Source organism: Bombyx mori, chromosome 23, assembly GCF_030269925.1.
Source record: "Bombyx mori chromosome 23, ASM3026992v2".
NCBI lineage: Eukaryota > Metazoa > Arthropoda > Insecta > Lepidoptera > Bombycidae > Bombyx > Bombyx mori.
In genome coordinates, this window is record NC_085129.1 from 15,712,512 (window position 1) to 15,736,860 (window position 24,349).

Below are 24,349 nucleotides of genomic sequence, written 5' to 3' on the forward strand. Positions count from 1 at the left end.
TTTTGAGGGGCTAACTTCATTCACCCCCCCCCTGGTCTCCTCTGTTGGAGGGAGACAAACATCTAAGCCAGAGACTAATTTTTACTTAAAAATGTTCTACATCTACACGCAAAAGCGACATAGCTCTTGGAGCCAAATTTTAAAATGAATCTTTCCCAATATTGTACTCGTTGTAACAATACAAGTTATTCTTTTTAATATTTTTAAAGTAACTATTAATAATTCATACGAGATTATACTTATGCTAAACCCCTACTCGTGCATAATCAGTACAAACCATTCAAGATATTGGGATATGCAATATTCTGTACTACGCCAGTATTGTAGTATGTTTGAAATTAAGTACAAGTAAACTGATTATTGGGAGTCCGGCCCAAAGGTGAAAAGAATACTGTTAATTAATGAAGTCTGACTTGGGGCTTGGAGGATAATTCATTTAATTTTCTTCCTTGCTTTCATCAATATTTATGAAAGCCGGTAGCTACATTATCTTATGGACACAACAACATCTTATGGAAGCAACAGTAATAATAAAAGATTTCAAGATTGAAATATGAGAAGTACTTCAATATTGAGAAGATCCGGTGAGAAACTTAGCGGGATGCTATGGGGTAGGGGCGGTAAGGCTTACGTCGAGCTTTTCAGTGAGATGTACGAGTTACAGGTGAGAAACTTAACGGGATGCTATGGGGTAAGGGCGGTAAGGCTTACGTCGAGCTTTTCAGTGAGATGTACGAGTTACATGAACTGTTAAATTCGTTTTTTTTTTAATGGATTTTATGACCTGGTAACTAAGATCTTTATGTCATGTCTCATTTTAATTTACATTCTTATTTTTATGAAAAATGATAAAATAATGGAGTGAAATAAAATGAAATGAGATGAGATGAGATGGGATAAAAATTCGTAAGGACATGACTACAGCGTTGACGGTGCCTGGTTCTTGTATGAGCTGGATTAGGAGTATATCTTGTGGTGGCCACGATAAGACGGTTATCGTGTCGTTTTTATTTTATTCATATAATAATTTTATGACTGGATTCGAGATCCAGATCGTCTTGAAGATTATTATTTTTTTTAGGCAGAAATAGGCTGGGTGTTGATACCTACCCGCGTGGATTCACATGAGGTCCTACCACCAGTATTCATTGACCGAAGTATGTGATCTTGTGAGAGCCTTGTACACCTGATGCGAGAGAAGTTTCGGTTCGAACTCTTTCTTTGAAAGAATACGGATGTACCTTTATTTGGATTTGCTTCTATGCACCACTTTCAAAACGGCTGCCCGTTAAGTTTTTCGTAACGAGGGACTGTTTCTACTGGATTAGCAAATGGTTGCATCATTGCTGAAAATTCTTACTGGGTCAGAGGTTACCGCGGAATGTCATTTTATAGACCGAAGAGGAGCTGAGGATCCTCGTAAGAAAAATATGAAACTGTCTAGCACGCCCATGTTGTACACTTTCTAAGCTTGCCAAACTTTGTCGGCCGTCTTCGTAAGACCCAAGAAAACAGCTCCTTTGTAAATTGCTTTATGCCTGTACACTTCTACCATTGTTGTGAGTATTACTTTAATTACTGTCGTTTTATTTTAGTTTAGTTTTAGTTCAGTGCAAAATGATAATTTTTATGCATAGGGTTTTATGACATAAGTCGTTTTTGCCTATCAAAGTGAACTGCAAAATAAAAAAGTCCCTGGACTCTCTGGAAACATGGCTGAACGACCATCGATAGCGGCTTGCTGTCAAAATAAAATAAGTTTTATGAACGTGAATGCCTTGTAATCTTTTGAATATTAGCATTATGCAAGGCTTAGACCATTATATCGAATGAGTTTTGATAAGTCAAACAAACGGAGCTAGGGATTAATAGCGCAAAGGTCGTTTACACCTTTGCGAGTGGCTTCGTGTCGCGTTCGCTGAACTCAAAGAAGGCGTCCGGCTAGACAGGATGAGTGACGACAGCGAGGACTCGCCTCCGCGACCTAAACGTAAAATTAAAAGAGTGACGATTCTGTCATCCTCCGAGTCCGAGAGCGACGACAGCGTCACTGCAGTCGGGACACGTCGAAACCGAATGAGGGTGATGCATCCAATCATACTTATTACAATGGCAAACAAGTCGCACAACCTGCAGAAGCTTGTGAGAGACAAGAAAAGTGATGATGTGTTTACGTGTTACAGGTAGTGAGCGACGATGAGATTGACAGCAGCGGTAGCGAGGTGGTGCGCACTCGTCGAGGACGGGCTCTGCCCAAATTACGGGATTCGGACAGCGAGGGTGCTGCATGTCTCGCCGACGCTGTACCGAGGCCGACCTCAGGGTTCGCTTCCGACAGCTCAGAAGGCAACTCCGAAAAATGTTCCATTTGCCTTATGCGGTTTACTGATCAAGAAGTAGGAACCCCTCAAAGTTGTGAACATATATTTTGTCTGGATTGTATTACTGAGTGGTCAAAAAATGTGAATACCTGTCCTGTGGATCGGCTGACATTTGACTCTATTGTAGTGAGAGCTTGTGCCGGTGGACGTGTACTGCGCACTGAACAAGTGAAAGTTATTGAAAGGAGACCTTCTGTAGACGTACTGGTGGTTGAAGACCCAACAGTGTGTGAGGTGAGCTATGCTTATAAAATTTAAATGTGCTTGTAATATCCAATTAAAGTATATATTGTACTTGTAACATAAAACTCATTTTAGCTGTTAGTTCATTCTGTCTAATCTCTGAAACGCTGAAGTTATCACTATAAAAGTAGCCAAGACTAATTTTATTTTAGAAAAATAATTAGTGTTCAGTAGAAACAAATAAAACCCACAAAGGTTGAGAAATAGTGATTTAAATATACTACTATTAATATCATACAAAGCCACTATAGTGTGCCTGGGTTTAGATAGTTGAAAATAAGGCTATTTAACTTATCATCAACGGAACAATGTAACTAAGTATCTTTGTAAAGGTGTTTGTCTTTATGGAAAGGTACTGTAAACAAGCATATTTCTACACTGAAATATTCACACATTTGCTCAATTTGATTTAAGAATAAAGAGTTTGTGTCAAGTGTGGTCTAAGGCAGCTAACCCCTGAACATCAGCTGACCTTAAAGCTAGTCTTTCTATTTACTCCTTTAAAATAATCATAATATTAAAGAATATAAGGAATAAAGTACAAAATTAAATTGAGCAAATGTGTGAATATTTCAGTGTAGAAATATGCTTGTTTACAGTACCTTTTTAATTAAATAAATTAGTGAAAATGAGCTTACGGCCCACTTAGTGTTATGTGGTGATAATATAAATCAGAATGTGAATGCCACTACCCACCTTGTGGCATGAGGTTTAAATCTATTGTATAGTGTGGCTGATGGTTCAGACATTTCCAACCATGATTGCTCTACAGCAGGAAATAGGCAAGGTGGTGATACTTGTCTATGAGGGCTTCCAATACTCCACACTTATAGTAATTCCACATAATTTATAAAATTTTCAAAATTTAAATAATTTTTTTAAAGTTATTTATTTGAGGAACCAACAGTACAAAACATCCTTATAATATACTAGCTGACCTGGCAGACTTCATAGTGCCATAATCGATAAATAAAAGACCTAAACTTTTGTATAAAATAAACTTAAAACAAACAAAAGGAAAAACAAAATTGTTATTTTTATTTAATTCCGAGCATTTTCATATTTATCTACCTTTTAAACCTCCACAAATAATTCAAGACCAAAATTAGCCAAATCGGTCCAGCATCGGAACAGCAATTCATTTTTGTATATAGAGATTAAAAATATGTAAACAAAATCATGCAACTTTCCACTATTAACATTACACATGAGTAGAAAGTAAATAGAAAAAACAGACATTGATAGATTCAAGTGTACAGAGGGCAATGAAATACAAAAATAAATAGATACACATCTACATTTAATTTAATTGTATGTATTTTAATACTTAATACTACATGACGTGGTAGTATTGCACTTTACTATATTAGGACCTTGAATAAGTTCTCGCTATTTACTTTCAAAATAAAAGCTTTGTTTTAATATAAGCAACAAAAAGATTTCATTCAAAGTATTGTCAAAGGCTAGCAACTACTTTCTCCCATCTTTCTGGCAGTATATGCATTCCGCATCAGAAAAACGATTTGTCTTTTGAGGCTATCCAAGAATTGTTCCATTTTTTAGCTTCTTCATATGAATGAAAGTGCTGGTCAGTTAAGCCATGTGCCATCGGATGGAATAGGTGAAAATCAGAAGGGGCTATGTCAGGTGAATACCGCGGGTGGGCTAGAACTTACCATTGAAGCGTTTCTGGGTAGGCTTTCACTGGTTTTGCAACATGAGGCAGAGCATTGTCATGTAGCAAAATCACTTTGTCCTGTCTCTGTTCGTGTAGTGGCCGTTTTTCTTTAAGGCTCATAAACACATTAATTGAAGTCAATAGCGATGCTTGTGATATTTTTATTCAGATTGAGCAGCTCATTATAAATTACACCCTGATGACACCACCAAATACAGAGAAGAAACTTCAAACCCTGGATATTTGGTTTTGCAGAGAATTTTCATGCATGGCTGGGCTTACCCCATGCCTTTCTACGCTTTGGATTATCGTAGTGTATCCACTTTTCATCGCCTGTGGTGCAAAAAATCTTTTCTTTTCTACCATTGAATCAGTAGTTCACACATTGAGCATGGTCCTCCGCTTCTCTCATCCAGCTCCTGCCTGCCACCCTGCACAGATCATAAGACTACTTTACATATTTGTTACCATTCTAAATTTCACAAATAGGGTACTGCAACTGCCATCTTACAAGAAACAGTGAGAACTTATTCAAGGTCCTAATAGTAGTACACTTTATTACATAAATGATCACTTTGATAGAGTATATCTTGACATTCAATACACATGTTACATTAAATCCCAGCAGTATAAAAATATATTTATAAAATATGATTTTGAATTTTTAGGTATGTGGAAGGTCAGGAGATGAAGAGTCAATGTTATTGTGTGACGGGTGTGACCTCGGATACCACATGCAGTGCCTTTCCCCCCCTTTAACTGAGGTATTATTCTGAAAAAAGCTTTTTATGCTGAATTTTTTAAATTTTAACCTTAAACCTTACCATTTAAATTTTTAACAGGTCCCTATAGATCAGTGGTACTGTCCCAGCTGTAATGACTTGATTGATGTAGTACACACTTCTGAGGTGGACGACCTCCTGTCAGATGTGTTCGTAGATATGTATATGCCGATTGGACCTCGTCCTTCACCACTTAGACAGCCTCGTAATGTGAGGAGATCATCTAGACAGAGATCAACAATAGAAGGTCCATCAATATCTTCAGATACACAAGGCAATGTGTTAAACTCAAATGTCATTCCCTCCACATCACGAGGTTCACTATCTATTCAAAGCAGTAGTTCTCGAGGGTCAAGGACACGCAGAGTGACAACTTCTCGTCCAACAAGGCGTCGAAAATATAGAAGACAAAAAACAGTCATAATAGAATATGAAGAAGCTGAAAATGGAAAAGTAGCAATCAAAACAGTACAAAAGAAAGTCGCAAGAAAAAAGGTCAGTTGTTGCAAATTGATTCATTTTTAGTTTTTTAATCTCACATTATTTTTTACAATACTTATGTTAAAATGACGACCAGTTTCTTAGTAAAGTAGTTATCAGGGGAAATTTCTGTCCCATTACGGTCTACTATCTATACTGTATATACATCGAGCGTGTTACTTCAAAACTATCTATATACAGAAATTTAATACGAATTTCGTGTAAAAATCAAATGATGTCCCTAGAAGCTGATTGTTTTTGAAATGAAAATGATAAAAACTTTGAAATATTGTGTCCAAAAAATTTTCATTTCAATTAACGGTGGTACAGAAATTAGAGCTTCTGACTGTGCACTCAGGGTGCAACAGTTGTTGGCCTAAGTTGGAGGCAAACACATATTAAAAAAAAAAGTTAAAGTCAGTCCAGTAGTTTAGGTGTCCATCGCGGACAAACAACGTGACACGTAATGTATATATATATTAAGATAAACGTTGAACTAACTGTAACAGTATTTATTGTGACAGACTTGCTGTGTGTCAAGTCTCAGGAAAACCGAACGATACAATAAAACCAGTCGACCAGTTTGGAATGCGTTATTTAGAATAGTAGTATTAATATTATCAAACTACAAGTGCAATAAAGATTTTGTATATTTTCAAATGAATTGTACCATCAGATAAGGAAGCGAAAAACTCGCACGGCGGCCCGGCGCGCCCTGGTTCGGGAGAGTGTGCGCGTCCGGCTCGCCGCCCTCCGTCCCCCCAGCCTACCCCTCGCCCCAACCCGCCTCGCCCGCACCCTGCCCCGCCCCGCCCTGCGGCTGTTCGGGGACCCGCTGGAGCTAGACTACTTTTCGGACGAGGCGCCTGGCGACTCGGAGTCTGCCAGCACGGCCGTGGCTGCGAGATCCACTTCCGCTCTGTTGAGCGCTCACAGGCAGGTCTGTTTTGGTGTTTTTTTTTAACGACACGGTGCATTTTGTTTCTATGGGCACATTTTTGCTGAATTTATATTTTGTTTTCAGGCAAGACGAAAGGCCGTTGGCATTCCATCCCCGCCTGTGGCTGCTTCCGCGCCGGATCTCTTGTCGAGTATAATGGAGAGTCAAACACTGCTGCACGCCAAGAACTCAATAATGTCAGTCACCGGCGACGGCAAGCTCGAGATAAAACTACGATCACCGATCGCCAGGCCTCGGGAGCAGCGCTCGGACCCGACGACGAATGGGAGAGTCGACTTGACGAAGGGCGAGGATTCTGCCAAGAAAGCACCCTCCTATCCGGGTCAGCATCGCAGTGGCGGCTGGGGAGGAGGTTACCGCGGTAACTATCACCGGGAGCAGGGCCACACGGGGTTCGGGCGTGCAAGTTACGGGGGTGCGGGGTACGCGGGCGGCGGTCAACAGGCTCAAAATCAGAATTCCAACTTTGACGACCGACAGGGAAGCGCGTACCGTCCGATGGACGCGTGGCGCGACGAGCCCCCCCTCCACGGAGACTACGGCAGGTGGCCCCCGCGACATCCGCTCGCACACGACGTCCCCTCCGATCGAAACCGCCGCAACTCGGACCGCGGTCCCCCACCACGCGCTCCGCCCCCCTGGCGACCCTACGTGCCGCCGCATCCCTCGCGCCACTCCTTCGGGGGCTTTGACAACCCTCTAGACATGCGCACGGCACCGCACCACTACGACCGCCCCACCGTGGCGGCGCGTCCTCTGCCAGAACCGCCCATCTTTAAATTCGACGATAACAACGAGGTCGAGCGGTCGGAAGACGAACGCAGCGACCCCGACCTGGTGATCGACACGGACAAGTACGACCCGACCGAGCCCACTAACGACGACAGCGCCGAGGAGCCCGAGCTCCCGCCAGAGGGACCGCACGTTGACGTCAAAAGTGCAAATTCTAACTTTCAGTCGATCGATGAATCCGTCGCCGAGTCCGAGACCGAGGCGGAGGCGGAGGGAGAGACGCACGGGGTGGGGGCGGGGGCCGCGGGGATGGAGGCCGCCGCCGTGCCCGCCGCCCTGCTGGACGACGCCGTGCGCCAGGTGCTGGCCGAGCACCGCGGGCTGCTGGCCGCGCCGCCGCCCCTCAGCGACGAGGAGGACGACGGCGACTGCCCCAACTTCTCAATTTACTCGGCCACCAGCGTGCACATCGCCAACGACGCGGCCGCGGGCGTGCTGCCGGCCGAGAACCCCGCCCCGCGCCCCTCCGACGACCTGCGTGACCTCGTGCAGGAGGACGACGACCTGTCGCCGCCGCCCCCCCTCGATGCTGTCCCCAAAAAGAAATCTGATGAAATTTACAACGAAAAAGTATCGAAAAGGTGTCCCATCACCACCGACACTCGAAGCCCCATAAAAATAAAAATCAACGCTCCCTCGTTGATAAAGAAGCGTGTGTCTCTCTACGACGAAGAGGAAGATTCAATGCCGGCAGAATCGGGAGCTCCTCCAGAAGACGAGAGTTCACCTTCCAAAAGCGTAGAACCTAACGTGGAAACGGATAAAAAATCAGTGGAAACTGTAACACAAAAGAATTCTTCGGAAGATAATAAAGATAATGCAGTTTCACAGATGGCCTCATCCGACTTGCACAATAGTGACCTAAATTCGCACGAGCTCGATAGCGCCAAGCAAGTGACGGAAGCAGATGCCTTCCCCGAAGCCTCGTGCGAGCCTGCAGCCGACGGAGGTGAAAACGTAAAAGATAACCGAACTATACCGAGCAGTGATGTGTTGGAGACTGCGCATAAATCTGATCACACGGAGCAGTCCGACTCGGAGACGTCCGAGCCCGGCGACCGCGAGCGACCCGCCTCTGTGTCTCCGCGGGGAGAGGAGCCGCTGGAGAAGATGACCGAGTCAATCAGCGAGACGGAGGACGAGCGCAGCTACACGCCCTGTCTCGACGAAAATAAATCCAAAGATACATCTCTCGAGACAGAAAAAGACAAAGGACTCGAAGGACTCGACACAGAAATGATATCAGAAGACGAAGGGAACGAGATGTTCTCGGAGGAGGACAAACCGAAGTCCGTCGGCGCGCCCTGCCCGTCCCCCGAGCGACCGCCCGAACGGCTGCGGTCGCCGCCCCTCGACAGCAAGAAGGACGCAAAGGACTCCGAAGGCAAAGGAAGGAAGAAAAAGAAAGACACAAAAAAAGATGCAAAAGAACGAGTAAAGACCAAAAAGAAAACTGATGTTGAATTTAAGAAACTTAGCAAAAACGGTAAGGAACGAAATTATAGGGAAAGAGACAAAAACGGAACGCGAGACCGTCGCGAGTCCACTGACTCTGCGGAAAGAGAAAAACGTAAGCGAAAAAGGAAAGAAAAGAGGAAAGATCTCGAGCGATATGACGTCAGAAATATTGTTAGTGAAAAGCGAAAGAAACGAAAAGATCAATTTGGGCGTGACGTTTCACCTCGAGTTCGATCACCCTCCCTCTCCCCTCCGCCTCGGCGCTCCCCCTCTCGCGCTCGCCGCTCGCCGTCCCGTCTCCGCCGCACTCCCTCACCGGGGCGAGCGTCGCCGCCGCGAAGGCTCACGTCTCTCTCTCCCGTCGGCCGCCGCAAGAGGTCAAACTCGAGACGGCGTCGATCGCCTACTCCGAGAATTCGACGCTCACCGTCTCCGGTTCGTCCTAGCCTTTCACCGGTCCGCATCCGCCGGTCCCTTTCCCCACACCGCCCCGCCACCCCTCGCGCACTTTCTCCGAGCCCCCGACGGCGGCGGCGAACGTCCACATCTCGCGGCAAACGAAATGAGCCGCGTCGACGTCGTTCAACCGAACGTGCCCGGAAACGGCGACGATCAGTATCCGGTTCGAGAAGTCCACGCCCCAAATCCACCAAGAGAAAAAAACGCGCAAGATCTGAAAGGCCAGCTTCGAAACGACGATCGCCTCGAAAGAAATCGCCTAAGCGACGCAGAATTCGAAATCGAAGCGCGAGCAGGGTTCCGGCGCCGTCTCCGACACGCGGCTCGCCCTCCCCCGCGCCCCCGGCCGTCTCCGGTGCCCCTGTCGCTCCTGCGCAATGGACTTCTCCCTCCCGCCTCGCGTCTCCACGCACACCCCCCGCCGCGCCCCGCCGGCGCCGCGACCCCGCTCGCCACCGTCGCCACGCGCGCGATCCCGGCGGAGCGTCCAAGGAGGTGTTCACGTCCGGCGACAACATCCTGGTCAGCGTTAGCTTTAAAGATCAAGACAGAGTCGTCGATGACGACAAACGGGAGAGACGTCGGGAGCGACGACGTCGCAAACGAAAGACCGCAGCACCTGAGCCCGAAGTCGGTGTGCGACCCGTCGCCATCATTGATTTGGAGCGGTCTCCATTCCGCGAACTGACGCCGTCCCCGCGCGACGTCATCGTGCTCAGCGACAGCGACCCCGGGGAGAGGGAACCCGCGCCGGCCCCCGAGGTTGCCGCGCCTGAACCGGTCGGACCGAAGACTCCGCCCGAGCCGACGACCGCCGAGCCAGCGCCAGCCGCAGACCCGGAAGACGGCCGCGGCCCTAACACGCCGCCCGAGCCCCCGGACTCGCCGGACGCGTACGACCCGTACGAGCCCACGAGGTCCGCCTCCGCCTCTCCCTCCCCCGCACCTTCCCCCGCGCCCGCCCTCAGTCCGCCGCGCCCCACCATCACGCTCGAGGCCGCGCAAAAAACAAACATGTCCGCCGACGAAGTACTCGACAGAAGACCGCTGTCACCCATGGAAAAGGTAATTTTTTTTTAATTGCATTATATGATCATTCTTAACTTGAGACATAAGGTTCCATTCCACAAAATCAGCTTAGTGCTGTTATGGTCCTGCAGCAGGAGCACTGTGTGTCTCCGAAACAATACTATAGTAGAATTATTTTGTCCGTGTAGTTTGGGTCATAAAACATAGCCCGGTTAGGGCAGTGAGCATGTTGCGCGGGCGCAACGCCATTATCGATAAAAACAAAGGGAGGTGAGACATTGTTATGTTTTGAGTCATTTGTACTTACTTGCAAATTATAGTACAATATGTCGAAGAGAAATGTGTTTTTATGCATTCGTTCCCTGAATTTCTTTAGTGACACAATGGCAACTCCTTTGTTTTGTATCAAAACGGCAGAATTTATTCAAAATAATATTTGCACGTGTTATCAACAATGTGTTAAAAATTTTCACTGAAATAAGAATAGATCCCGAAAAGTTACAAGGTGTTCATTTCTGCCGTTCTCCTTAACTTGTTGCGGCGATATGTGGTGTAAGTGTTCGATTAGTGATTTATTCTTTGATTTTTACCACTAACCCACAAAATGACAAAACTAAATACACTATCGATAGCGCTTATCGACAACAATAATGCGCATCACTATGCCCGGCCATAAGGCTCGTGAGTGGAAGAGAGAGCGAAATACTCGCTTCACCGCTCCGATTTTTTATGACCCAAACTGCACGGACAAAATAATTTTACTATAGGAGTATGTTTCTTGCTTTGTTCGTGAAGTTCCGACGAACCTTGCACGTGCCCCCCTCCCCTCCATTACGCGGCACGTGTCCGTGGCGTCCGATACTCGCAAAAAAATCTTTCCTCGATGATGTTTATTACTATACTTAGATTAAAATGAGACGCGTCACTGGTGGGCACAGGTGATGGCGTTGCTGCAGTCTACTCGAGACGTGTCTCCGGAGCCGCCGCCGTGCGACCCCCTTCCGACCGCCGAAGTGACCCCCGGGCCCCCGCCGGCCGCCGCCCCGCAAGTCCCGGCCGCCGCCCCACCCCGCATCGTGTTGCCGGAGGCGACGCGGACACAGCCGCCGAAGCTGTTCCTGGCGAAGCCTTCTCCGATCAAGTCGGATCCTATAAAGCCGATGCCGGCGGCGAAGATAGCACGCGTCCCCCTGGGCAGCGGTGGGGGGGGTGCGCCGGCGGTGTCCCTGCCGGGGGAGGACTCCCCGTACTCCCCGGGCTCCAGCGACTTCGGGGAGTTGTTCGAGCCGCCCCGCCGCGACATGTTTGAGGCGCTGCTGGACCGGCCCCGACACAAGTCCCGCTCCAACGCAGCTAAAGTGCCCGTCAAACTCGACCGTCACAAAGGTTAGAACTCTTTTGTTTTCCACTGCGCATTCAATAAAGATTAGCAGGCTGGCCAACCTGCCACGTTAACAAACATAGGTGATCCACCTTCAACCAAGGATTCTCGCATTTCCTGAGCAGTAGACTTTTGTTTTTTTCTTATCGATCGGTGATCCATGAATCTAGAATTGTTTTTAGTATTTTCATCGTAATCGCGAATCGTAAACACTATTAAAATTATTTTGACCGGTGATCACGCGTTTATTATTTTTTTGATTTAGTTCATCTAAATCTCAAATAGGAAAAACATACGTCTATGATCATATTCCCTAGAAATAAATTAATATGACATGTAGTAATTAATTTGAATACCTCAGTTATTTGTCCTCTTCGTGTTCACATGACACGCACCACGCAGTAGCGGAAACTGTTCGTCGCGCCGTCTATTGTGTCTAATTATACCTTTCTTCCAGACGCTCGGACAGTATCAATAAGGATTTTTTTGTTATTATATTACTGAGAGTTTATAAATAATGTTTTTAGTGTGTCTATATAAACAAACTTGACGGTTTGCTATTGTGAAAGCGTCTAATATATTATATATGAATAGTTAGGTTTCAAATATTAAGAAAACGAGGTGTGGGTTGTGCATGGTAATCCAAAATATGTATATCAATAAAAATTAGAAATCGATTGCAATGCCACCTATTATAAGTAAAAATTATTCAGGATCCCATTTAAACTCAAAAAAAATGATCTAAAATTTTGGTAGGTGTACCCAACGGAAAACACTGTATACATATATACTGTATATGTATATATACATCAAAACTATTATTTACCTATTGGGTATTATATTTATAGAGATCCGATAAATAACAATAGTTACATATCCATTGCAGGGAAGACTCAAGTAGGTGTGAAAATAGATGAAGATAGTTTGAAGATACTGGACGAACTCCCCAGCTCTGCGGTCGAGATGCAGGTCAAGAGTAAAGTTAGTATCGAGATATTTGTTAGGATCAATTTTAGTATTAGGTGTATTCGCTACCATGATACAGCTGCTGCCGACCTAGAGCTGAGCTCTATGGCGAAGCTAAGTCAAGTAAGCTAGAGATTGGTTGTGTGCACGTCAACAACTATGCAAAGACCAAATCGACGTTGTACCAGCAGTTCAGTTCGATACATCACCAGGGGGCTGGGGGAGACCTAACTTAGTGCCTGGTTTGCCATTCTCTCAATAGTAATTAATAATATACAAGAAAACATATTTTAATGGCAATTTCAGAGCTGCGGGACACAAGATGCGAACGTCAAGAAATAATAGTAAATTAAGAAATAATGTTTGTGTGTTTAAGTGTGCCAGTGTACAATGGGGAAACAAGTTTTTTTTTTTATTCAATATATTAATATGATTTTAAATATTGTAACCAGTTATGTGTTATAGTATGTATAGATTCATACAGTAAATGTACTTCTGTAACACAGTTCTTGAAGAAGCTCAACAGACAGGAGCGAGTGGTTGAAGAAGTGAAGTTGGTCTTGAAGCCGCACTACAACAGAAAGCGCATCACTAAAGAAGAGTACAAGGATGTGCTCCGACGAGCTGTCCCCAAGGTACCCATTGTTTTTTTTTAATGATTTAGGGATTACTGGTGACCCAGAGGCCTTTCCAGTTTCACCAGGACAGGTGGGCGGGTAAGGGCTCAGCCAGGACGGGTAGGATTTGTTAACAACTACTCGAGCGCCTCCAAAGAAGACCTAAGAAGTCAACAGCAGCTCCGTGAATGAATCTATTATCGGATCGTAATCACGACCCGCTGAGAAGATCCGTCGAGTAACTCAGCCTCCTTATGTTTAGGTTAGGTAGTACCCGCTACTATTCTATCTCACACAGCATACCCAAGCGAGCTTACTTAGCCCCAGGTAGCTGAGAGGAGGCCACGACTAACTCCAGGAAGACAATTATTGTTTTTAATGACACATGATAAAGACGCGTTATATTTCCAGATCTGCCACAACAGAACAGGAGAGATCAACCCCACGAAGATCCAGGCTCTGATCGAGGCTTACGTGAGGAAGATCCGGAAGAAACACAAGCTCGGCCTCGCGTAGCACCCGCGCGTCCGTCTGCCCACGTGTGACGTCACCGTGTCAATGCTGCTTATATCTACGGACTACGGACAATGTATTTTACTTAAAAGAATTTTATTTAAATAAAATTAGATTTTAATTATGTTTGTCGATTTATTATAATTACAAATAATTTTATAATATTTATTGGTGTTTTTATACGATGACCGTGATGAACTAATGCTTAATTCTCATAACATTTCCCGTTCGTCCATGTGGCACACCGCAAGTAGAGTACATCCCAAGGCTCTGTGGTAATTGAATTTGGATCGTAACCTTTATGAGGTGTCGATAATGTATGTCAATAAAAAAAACCTGTGTCTTGGGACTAGGGATGCTCTGTAACAGATGAAATTAGAGACCTGTTCCACCTGTTCCTGTTTCAGTGAAAGAACAGTTCCAGTAGCCTATTCCAAAATAACAGCCTGTTGTGTTGCAACAGGTTTAATAATGTTTTAAGTAGAATATGTTTCACATATAGGAACAAGTCAAACATATGAAATGGTTTTAATACATTTTTTGAAATGAAAACAATCATTATTATTATTATTATTATTATTCTTTATTTGTACACACTGTTAATATAATACAGTAATTGCGATAAGATATAAAAAAATGGCGAGCTTAACTCAACAATTGAGTTATCTACCAGCTAACCGTTCTCAAAGAAGGAAAGCTTTACATGAGTGGGTAGATGAGTACAATCTAATTAATTTAATTATTTATACTATAGACATTAACAATAAAAATAATAAAAATAAACACTAATACATAATATATCAAACTATATACATACACAATTACACACATAAATATATACATACACGTACATATATAATGAAATACATAAAATAAATACATATAAATAATACTAAATTGATAGATAGTGCTCCTTTAATCATTCATGCTTTCTCATGCTTAGGACTGACAATTTGATTTATTAATATTAATGAATGTGAAACTAGTTTTGCCAAAATGTGCATGCATGTTATTGCTATCTTTTTCTATTACAATAAGTGAAAGGAGAAAAGAGCATGTTACAAACTGTTTGGGGAACAGGATGTATATGCTAAAAAAAAGGATGTATATGCTATCTTTTTCTATTTCTGTACGTGAAAAGCAAAAAGAGCTTGCTCCAAACTGTTTCGTTTCTGGCTGTTTGCTGTGGAACGGGACAACGAAACATATCGAATATAATGGAACAGTTGTTTCGGTCTATAGACAACAGTTCCAAGTTTTTTCATAGACGAACCTGTTTCGTTTGACTGTTCCGATAAATACGCCTCACCCCTGCTTGGGACGAGTTCGTTTCCGCCAGATGGATGCGGCGTGGAGCACGTTGCCTCGTTGCCTCAGTGAAGGACGTGACCCTCGACCCGGACGCCGTACGGTCGGGTCGGTATGGCCTTCAGTGCCCTAATAGACCGGCTCGGGGAGCTTATTCAGGCGTGCCTCGAGCCTGGACGGTTCCCGTCGCAACGAAAGACTGGCAGGCAGGATGGTCCTGTTGAGGAAGGATGGGCGTCCCACAGGTGAGTCCGCGGGACGGCCATCGTGTTGCTAGACGAGTCTGATAAAATGCTCGAGCGCATCCTAGCGGCCCGCTTTTTCAGCTATTCCAGCTACACCCGGACGAGTAGGTGAGCTCACGGACTCAATATGAATGGATTTGCTAACACTAGCCCTAGCAAGAGCAGTGCTTCGCAGAATCTACCACCGGATAGAATTTGCAATCACAAATCTACAATACAAATACAGAATCCCTTTTTCCTTTTCCCAGGGTCCCTTTTTTAAACCAAAATCCATCTTGGAAGAGGACAAATCAATAACAAGTCTGACGCCCGTTTGAAGCGTTTACACTGCACACGTCATCAATGTTGTTAACCGTTTGTGCAGCATTGCTATCGCGACGGAAATAGTATTCCATAATTACTCTTATTTTTATCAGCCATACATACATTACCTACGTTTTAAATGGCTATTATTGTAAAGCGACAACTTTGTAAGTAAAGGTTCACTAATATTTAATTTTTTTATTTTAAATTCCTCCTTTTGGAATGAAACAAAGTTAATTTAACTGAAATTTTAATCAAATTAAATAAAATGGGATGAAACGAGACTACATGAAATAAAGTTACAGTAAAATTGTGAGAATTAACTGTCTTCGGTGGACTTCTTGGAAAATCCTTAAAAGCCACATCCAGCAACTTTTAATAGTTTCCTACATTTATTCAGTTTCACAAATGTTTAAGACTTATCAACCAGTGTTATACGTTTAAAACTTTTTTTTTGTTAACGCTGGGGAATCCATTTACGGATACCCCGTCGAAGGGGGTAACGGACCGGGCTATGTCGGACTCCGGCGTCTTCAGAGAGGCAAGGGAGACGAGGATGGCCAAGGTCCTCTACCTCTCCTTCCTACCTACCTTCCTCGCAGAGACTGCCCTGCGCGCCTCGCAAAACCGACTACCAACTAAGCTCCATCGAGCTCCACCACACCGACTACGTTTAAATAATAGGTTTAAACCAGAAGAAAATCTAAATTAAGAAATAAAACAATTCATACAGTTTCGTACCTCGCGTTTCCGTAAAAAAATCTGTTTCCATTATCATGCAAACCAGCTTGCAACTCAACTCATCTAATGCAGTCTGTAACTCAAATGAAAAAGTCAATGTCACTTAGCAGTTGTCAATTGTTGTGATTTTCAAATTTTTCAATGATGTCCGGCGATTTGTGACATAATTTAATCTGTTTTTACTACTTACTGCGTTGTTTTTCGATTGACAAGACGTTACGGTCACAGTGTTCTATTTTAATAAATCAATAAATAACAATAGTCAATTTCTCATAAGCAGTACGTTGAAATAGAAATCCGTTCTTGCCTAAATCCAGAATGTTTTTTTTTATTAAAAACTTGTCGCAATAAATATTTAATTCATTTCGTGTGTTGCAGAGTCGCCTAGTTGCGGCTTCTAAAAACAACAATGGGAAAGATATCTTTATTTTTTTTGGCGCTGATCGCCAGCTCCGTAATGGCACTATATAGGTAAGATTTGATGCATCAACATATAATTTTCATCAAAAAATGCATAAAATGCATAGTATGCTTTTAAATGCTTACTGCTTTTATTATTTTACTGTGTTGATACTTTCACTAACAAGAATAAAGTTCTTTTGGAATGCTTCATAATTACTAGAATAGTGTTTTTAAAAACTTCCATGAAATGATTGATTGTGTTTGTGCAGGGTGCCATTACATCGTATGAAAACTGCGAGAACCCACTTTCATGAGGTTGGCACTGAACTGGAGCTGTTGAGATTAAAATACGATGTGACTGGCCCTTCACCCGAACCATTGTCAAATTATCTTGATGTAAGAGAATTCTATTTTCATACACAATCTTTAACTAAATATAAATTATAGACTGATAGGCTTAAAGGATTATGCTTATGAGCTCTTTGGCCACTGATAGATGGCTCTTTGAGTGAATATCCACAACTGCATTTTGAGTTTCCCAAGTGTCAATCTGTAAAACAATAGAGAAAGTATAGTATTTTCTAATTCAACAGGAGAGTTTCTCCTTGTTGCAGTGTATAGATAACAAGTGCTGTGTATGAACACAGCTTTAATTTTTGATGTTTGCAGCCACTTGATGACATCATAGTAATAGGTTTATGCAGGAAAAAACCAAAATACATTGCTTTTAACAAAATATGGTCTTTGGTTAGATTTGTGACCCCATTAAACAGCTATAACTCAACTCAATAACTATCTATATTTAATAGTAATAATGAGGTTTACAAGCGTAAGTTTAATAGAAAATGAAAAAAAAACTTTTTCCGTAAGATAACCTGAATTCATAATTAATTATGCAGTTTATTTATTTATGCATTGCATTGCATTGTGCCCCTAGGTGAAATTTTCAACTAGTGCAACTTCTAGTCAACTTATTTTAAATTGTTAGTCAAGGAACTGTTCTTCCTTTTTTATGGAAATGGTTGATGCTTAGAAACAGACAGAGATATATACTTTATTTTCTATTAAAGTTCAGCCTTCACTCTGTTCCTGGTTAGTGCTTTTTAGTTTTAACTAGATATGCAACTATTTAAGTTGGTAGTTTTGTTGTTGAGGCTAAGAAGAACTCTAACAATAAAATACTACAATGTCCCTTACATTGCACCTCTATTCAATAAGAAATTGGATCAATACTGTTGAAATCATTAATATTTAACGTATTCAAAAACGAAGTGAGCATAAATATTAACTTTTGTGGATACTGACTGAAATGTCTGCACGGACTTAATGTCCGTAGGGTGTGCCGCTATAAAGATTCGTTTTTGCAAACGTTCTGCATATTTCTATGACGAAGGATGCAAGCTTTCCAACTTGGCAGGTGTAATAGAAGACGTCGGCTTTGTTCTTCATCGCGGTCAGCAACATCCAGGTTGTGATGTTGTATAAGTGTTTTATAGTTGTTTTCTACGAATTTCGAAATGTTTTGATTACTGTACAAAACAACATTAAGTCATTCAACCACTTTTAGTGGCTTCAATCCATTTAGAGGTGAACTGTATTCAAAACATTTGATTGTGAGTCAGCGGTCGCCGGGCGATAACCTACTCACCTCGAACCGTCTCTTAATTTGTTCGAAATTAAATCATCTTTAATGATCTCTATAGAGTGAGAGCGATACGTCAGCCGTTTCGTTCTTAGAACTCTTTGTAAATAATAAAACCAAAAAGGTTCGATTTGCTTTTTTTTTCCTTTTTAAATGTCGGTTCATCAGATCATAATATTGGCGCATCTAACAAATATTGTAACGTCGTAGTGTTATTCTGCCACGCCGCTGACGTGTGACGTGCCATTATTGTGTTGGTAGGGCGCCAGAACAGCTGAATGTCGGTCTATTAATAAATTTGCACGAACCTATGAGATATGAAATAAATTATGACCATTTTTAGCCTGTAACGGGCTATTGTAGACGTCGTCGTGGCCTAAATGATAAGACGTTCGGTGCATTGGTATCTAGCGATGCACCGGTGTTCGAATCCCGCAGGCGGGTACCAATTTTTCTAATGAAATATGTACTTAACAAATGTTCACGATCGGCTTCCACGGTGAAGGAATGACATCGTGTAATAAAAATCAAACCCGCAAAATTATAATTTGCGTAATTACTGGTGGTAGGACCACATGTGAGTCCGCACGGTTAGGTACCACCGCCCCGCCTATTTCTGCCGTGAAGCAGTAATGCGTTTCGGCTTGAAGCAGTGGGGCAGCCGTTGTAACTATATTGAGACCTTAGAACTTATATCTCAAGGTGGGTGGCGTATTTGCGTTGTAAATGTCTATGGGTTCCAGTAACCACTTAACTTAGCCATAAAAAAAATATTGCATCTCGTACCGTAGAACATCAGCCGAGACTGTCGTGGCTGGAAGATGTGACGGTCGCGTGGACTTGTGTTACAGGCTCAGTACTACGGAGTGATCAGTATCGGCACGCCGCCGCAGTCGTTCAAGGTGGTATTCGACACCGGATCCTCCAACCTCTGGGTGCCTTCCAAAAAGTGCCACTACACCAACATCGCTTGTTGTCAGTAACTCTGCTCATATATTTGTTCTATTACAATTTATTCTGCTTAACATCAGCTGGACCAAAAGCTCGTCAGTCTGCATCACTACCAATTCACTAACTGTGAGAACTCGTGAATACTCTTCATTTTGTATAAATTTAACTTGGCTTAACTTTAAGAGGAGTTTAATACGGAGTACATGCGTGAGTAGGCGAGTCCGGGACTCGGCTGGTGTTGGTTGGGTCCGGAGTCCATAGACGGGCGTGAGTAGTTGTTGTTCGAGACCGGTAGCAACAGGCAGACCGGTGCGCATGAAGACGTATGGTGGTACTGGTCACCGGTAATACGCAGACCCAAGGCCCGACGTGGCCGTCGAGAGCGTGCTACTTTAGGGTCACGTAGAACTCGGCAAAAGCCGGACTGTCCTCGGCCGATGTAAGCAGACTTAAGTTGTGTCCTGACCGTGTCCAGTGCTGCACAACAAGTACGACAGCCGCAAGTCCAAGACGTACGTCGCGAATGGCACCCAGTTCGCGATACAGTACGGCTCCGGCAGCCTCTCCGGCTTCCTCTCCACTGATGATGTCACCGTGAGTATCCTTGTCTTCTTCTAATTACTTGTGATGTCACACCGCTCACGGAACGCCTACAAGGTCCTTCAAGGCTACTTGTCTCGGGGGAATGTCACAACACGAGGAACTCTATAAATTTTTCATTTAATTATAAATAAAATATATTTATTTTTATTATTTACAAGATAAGCCCAAGCATATGACGAGCGCCAATCTGAAGGCCAATCTGAAGATCTCTTGAAAATTTCTTCGAAACCGGTTCACTGATTGGACGAGGTCTACAGGAAACACACACATCGACTTTATATGTATAGATTAGATTCGTATATCGCGATTATTCAGCAAGCTTATTCTCTTACTTTACTTGCTTTATGAATTGAAATCAGAAAAGTGAATAATCTGGGTCGTGCCGCGCAGGTGGGCGGGCTCAAGGTGCGGCGCCAGACGTTCGCCGAGGCCGTGTCGGAGCCCGGGCTTGCCTTCGTGGCCGCCAAGTTCGACGGGATCCTCGGGATGGCCTTCAGCACGTATGTCGCACCGGTCCATACACACACGTACACAGGGGTGCCACGGGGCAGCGGAACTCTACACAAACGCACAACTCAATATCTGCATAGTTCTGTGGCCCACACGGGTATAATCGTCACTATTACACATGGAAATATGTTCAGTTAGGAGTGTAGTACCGTGGCACGTGCGCCCCTCGCTCTTCCCCCTTTCGCGAGCTGCCGACCGAATGAGATCCAGTGAAATATATACAAGGAGGATGGCCGTCATGCAATAGTACAATTTTCTGTGTTCGTCAAGATATCAATTATATTTTATAAAATAAAAAGTTTATCACGAATACAAGGTTATGCCGATAACATTTGTAAATTATATTTAAGCTATTTCATAGCTTTTATCGCGGGCTTTGAGCGCGGCGACCGAATCAAGAAATTCCGTAACGAAAATGAAATATAACACCTCCCACTCCGCCTACCATGTAGCTCGTGTTCAACACATTCACACGTTGCGCTCGTGTAGTGTTTGTGAATAAGCGCGCGGCGTGACGTCGCACTGCATGCGCATCATGAAAAGTCTGCCCATCTCTCTCGCGCGGTCTAGCTTATGAGTGTGAAGGAGACAGTTAATGTTTTGTTTTTGTTAATGTTTATAACTATAGTGTAATCTTATTTTATTATTGTTTTAATATTAAATTATTATTGTCTAATTATAATTGCATAAGTTGATAAAAAATGCTATGCATTAGCTTAACCACGGCAATCCCCGAGTGCCACATGTGTGTTTTTATCAGTTCACAAGTATTGAGCATAAAAATGTAAAATTTTTAAGAACTCATCCTATAGTCAAAACAGTCGTGCGCACGCTATATGTACGAGTAGGTCTGCTACTCGCCGAGTGCAAGCCCGCCTGGGGCTAAGCGGTCACCGAAGCTCTGACACGAGCCACGTCATCTCGGATCCTCCCGATCCACTAACGGTGCTTCTAGGTACTTCAAGCACCGGTCACCGTTCTCGTCGAACCCGTTGCTTGCGACGGAGGGCTCGACGAGTAAATTAACCCTCAGACACAGCCCACTGAGTTTCTCGCTGATCTTCTCAGTGGGTCGCGTTTCCGATCCGGTGGTAGATTCTGCGAACCACGACTCTTGCTAGGGTTCGTGTTAGCATCGTCGTCAGGTTTGAGCCCCGTGAGCTCACCTACTAGTTACAGTTACGCTGGAATAGCCTCTCTAGGCTACCAGCTAGGTAGGAAAAAAAAAAAGACACGAGGAGGTAGGAGTCAGGTACGGCGGCTTGTAACGATGTGTCTGTGCTCCAGTATCGCAGTGGACCATGTGACCCCGGTGTTCGACAACATGGTGGCTCAGGGACTCGTGCAGCCCGTCTTCTCGTTCTATCTCAACAGGTGGGTACCTCACTCACGTCACTCGTCTGCCTGACCTGACATGGACAGTCAACATCCAGTCGGTGGAACCATCAAATCTTGAGTCCTTAAATGATTTCTAATAGTTTGATAACTCAGAGTTTTTCAAATGTAATACCGAGACCAATGCCAAGCCGCTAGTACCCCCTCCCGTTGTGAACGGGGCAACTTCGAACTCATGTCTCGACTTCATGTCTCAAGTTTAATGGTGGCCGTCGAAACCTTTAAGAAATATAAAAAAGTGTGGCCCAACAACCGGCTCGGCCGTGCTCTCCTGCGGCGGCCGGCGCTGCTATGGTATACAAACGGTATCTCGGAGCACGCCCTGTAGAACATAAAGTTGGAGACCCAGCCATTGTTGTTGGTCTTGATTGAACGTCGTACCCGTGTTGTGGTCCAGGGACCCCGGGGCGACAACGGGCGGCGAGTTGCTGCTGGGCGGCTCCGACCCCGCCCACTACCGAGGCGACCTCGTACGGGTGCCCCTACTCCGGGACACGTACTGGGAGTTCCACATGGACTCTGTCAATGTCAACGCTAGCCGCTTCTGTGCCCAGGTTCGCTCTATTCGACCATGTTTACTTATAAGAATAATCGTGACACCATTACATTTATAAATAAAAATAGACAATAATTTAAAAATAAAAATTATAATACAGTAAATAAAACACATTGAAATTATAAAATATTTAATCTTGAAGTTGTTTCACAACACAACCCAACCAACAACTTGTGCTACAGGCGCGGCCTAGTCCCCACCTCAGTGTTGGTTGTTGAGTAGAAGCACAAGCTGATAGGACACAAGATACTTACAGATGACGTCACTTCAAGTTCGTAGGAAACACTAATGACTAAACTCCCGCCCCCCAGGGCTGCTCGGCCATCGCCGACACGGGCACGTCGCTGATCGCCGGGCCCTCCAAGGAGGTGGAAGCCCTCAACGCGGCGGTGGGCGCCACGGCCATCGCCTTCGGGCAGTACGTCGTGGACTGCAGCCTCATACCGCACCTGCCGCGAGTCACCTTTACCATCGCCGGGAACGACTTCACGCTCGAGGGCAACGACTACGTGCTCCGGGTGAGTTGCACACGCCCCGACCAGACAGACGAGTTGCGGGGACAGTTCACAGCTTTCGTAGTTTCTATTGTATCAGACGGGAATCATTTATAATGCGCTGACGTCATACGTAAGTAAAGGACATGGTGACTGTTTGTACATGTGACAGGTGGCACAATTCGGGCACACGGTGTGCCTGTCCGGCTTCATGGCGCTGGACGTGCCGAAGCCCATGGGCCCGCTGTGGATCCTGGGGGACGTGTTCATCGGCAAGTACTACACGGAGTTCGACGCGGGGAACCGCCAGCTCGGGTTCGCGCCCGCCGTGTGAGCCGCGCGACCGCTTGCATTAATTAAACATTTTCATTAATTAAACTGGTTTTATTTTAGAACTGGCGGCCGGTCAATCAATATGTTGTACTAAAATTACATTACAGTAACTATTTAATGTGATGTATGATTTATATTATTCCTTGAACTAAGATTAATATACGAAATTGTAATATTGAATTTGATGGTTTGATTAGGGGCTGGTGTTTCCCACTTCCGTAGGTTTAACCCACCATACCCTACAAGTGACCCCTGGGTGGTGCTAAACGGGAGCCGAAAACACAATCGGTGGTAGGACCTTGCCCGACTGGCTGGCGACCACCCTCCAACTAGAGTCCGCCGCCAAATAGCCGAGCTGTGTTCCGGCGTGTGGGTTGGAGAGCCAGTTCTAGTCCTTCCCTTTCCTCTTCCTTGTTGGAGGTGAATTTTGACGATACCTGGAACATACGGAGCAGGCGCCCGTGCGAGTTTGCGGGACGTGATTGTTTGACAAAAACTTTTCGGAGTCGGAAAGAAAGAAAGAAAGAAAGAAAGAAATCATTTATTCGCCAAGCATAGTGAAAATGAGTTATTACATAAATTAAACCGGAGTGGATCCCGGCGATCGCACGCAGGGTGGACTGAGGGCTCTTCCATGCCCTGCGTCAGTCTCTCACGCAACCCGTGGTCGAGCACACACTGTGTTCCCCGCTTTATTCAGGTGTTGTCATGATTTCACCTTGAACATCCTACCACACCCAATCCACTCTCGAAAATAAAATAATATAATAAGACAGTTCGAAAAAGGAAAAGGCTTTGTCGGCGATTTCCCATTCCACATTTAATGTGGATTTCAGCAATGTTAGGGGCCTACACAGCAACCTTGACGCCGTACACCACCATCTTGATACATCGCAGCCAGCCCTATTTTTTCTGACGGAGACGCAGATATCTGCTCCAGGTGATACTTCGTACCTTGAAAGCCCCGGCTACGTATTGTAGCTCAACTTCCTGCGTAAAGCGGGGGTGTGCGTATTCGTCCGGGCGGATCTTTGTTGTCGCCTTCTACAGGGCTTCGAACAATGGGACCTGTCTCTCTTGTGGCTGCGGGTAGATCACGAGGCTTGTACCCGAGTCTACGCGTGCC

General features: G+C 44.4%; 2 protein-coding genes and 2 long non-coding RNA genes across 4 annotated transcripts; 2 read left to right on the plus strand and 2 right to left on the minus strand.

Moving 5' to 3' along the window:
- Nucleotides 1–1,699: 1,699 nt before the first annotated feature.
- Nucleotides 1,700–13,904, plus strand: LOC101736545 (PHD and RING finger domain-containing protein 1). The gene is made up of 10 exons (XM_038019203.1): nucleotides 1,700–2,082; nucleotides 2,184–2,615; nucleotides 4,971–5,066; nucleotides 5,145–5,579; nucleotides 6,241–6,504; nucleotides 6,589–10,299; nucleotides 11,202–11,649; nucleotides 12,531–12,625; nucleotides 13,117–13,245; nucleotides 13,639–13,904. The coding sequence occupies exons 1-10, from the start codon at nucleotides 1,951–1,953 to the stop codon at nucleotides 13,741–13,743; spliced, it is 5,847 nt and encodes a 1,948-aa protein (XP_037875131.1). The 5' UTR covers nucleotides 1,700–1,950; the 3' UTR covers nucleotides 13,744–13,904.
- Nucleotides 3,766–5,307, minus strand: LOC134201121 (uncharacterized). Its single transcript, XR_009976314.1, has 2 exons — nucleotides 5,127–5,307; nucleotides 3,766–4,733 (listed from the first exon to the last, which is right to left on the minus strand). It is a non-coding gene; the product is annotated as an uncharacterized LOC134201121 (long non-coding RNA).
- Nucleotides 12,832–16,518, minus strand: LOC134201119 (uncharacterized). Its single transcript, XR_009976311.1, has 2 exons — nucleotides 16,338–16,518; nucleotides 12,832–14,100 (listed from the first exon to the last, which is right to left on the minus strand). It is a non-coding gene; the product is annotated as an uncharacterized LOC134201119 (long non-coding RNA).
- Nucleotides 16,469–23,403, plus strand: CatD (cathepsin D). Its single transcript, NM_001043886.1, is given in 10 exon segments — nucleotides 16,469–16,616; nucleotides 16,716–16,808; nucleotides 17,009–17,135; nucleotides 19,233–19,356; nucleotides 19,808–19,926; nucleotides 20,326–20,435; nucleotides 21,733–21,819; nucleotides 22,238–22,394; nucleotides 22,708–22,914; nucleotides 23,063–23,403. Coding segments are annotated over 9 exon segments (1,155 nt in total). The 5' UTR covers nucleotides 16,469–16,616; nucleotides 16,716–16,746; the 3' UTR covers nucleotides 23,225–23,403.
- The last annotated feature ends 946 nt before the right edge of the window (nucleotides 23,404–24,349 follow it).

Coding starts and splice junctions, on each gene's coding strand:
- LOC101736545 (XM_038019203.1), top strand. CDS start 1,951: ATGAGTGACGACAGCGAGGACTCGCCTCCGCGACCTAAACGTAAAATT. Junction 2,616..4,970: donor AAGACCCAACAGTGTGTGAG/GTGAGCTATGCT, acceptor TTGAATTTTTAG/GTATGTGGAAGGTCAGGAGA. Junction 6,505..6,588: donor TGTTGAGCGCTCACAGGCAG/GTCTGTTTTGGT, acceptor TTTTGTTTTCAG/GCAAGACGAAAGGCCGTTGG.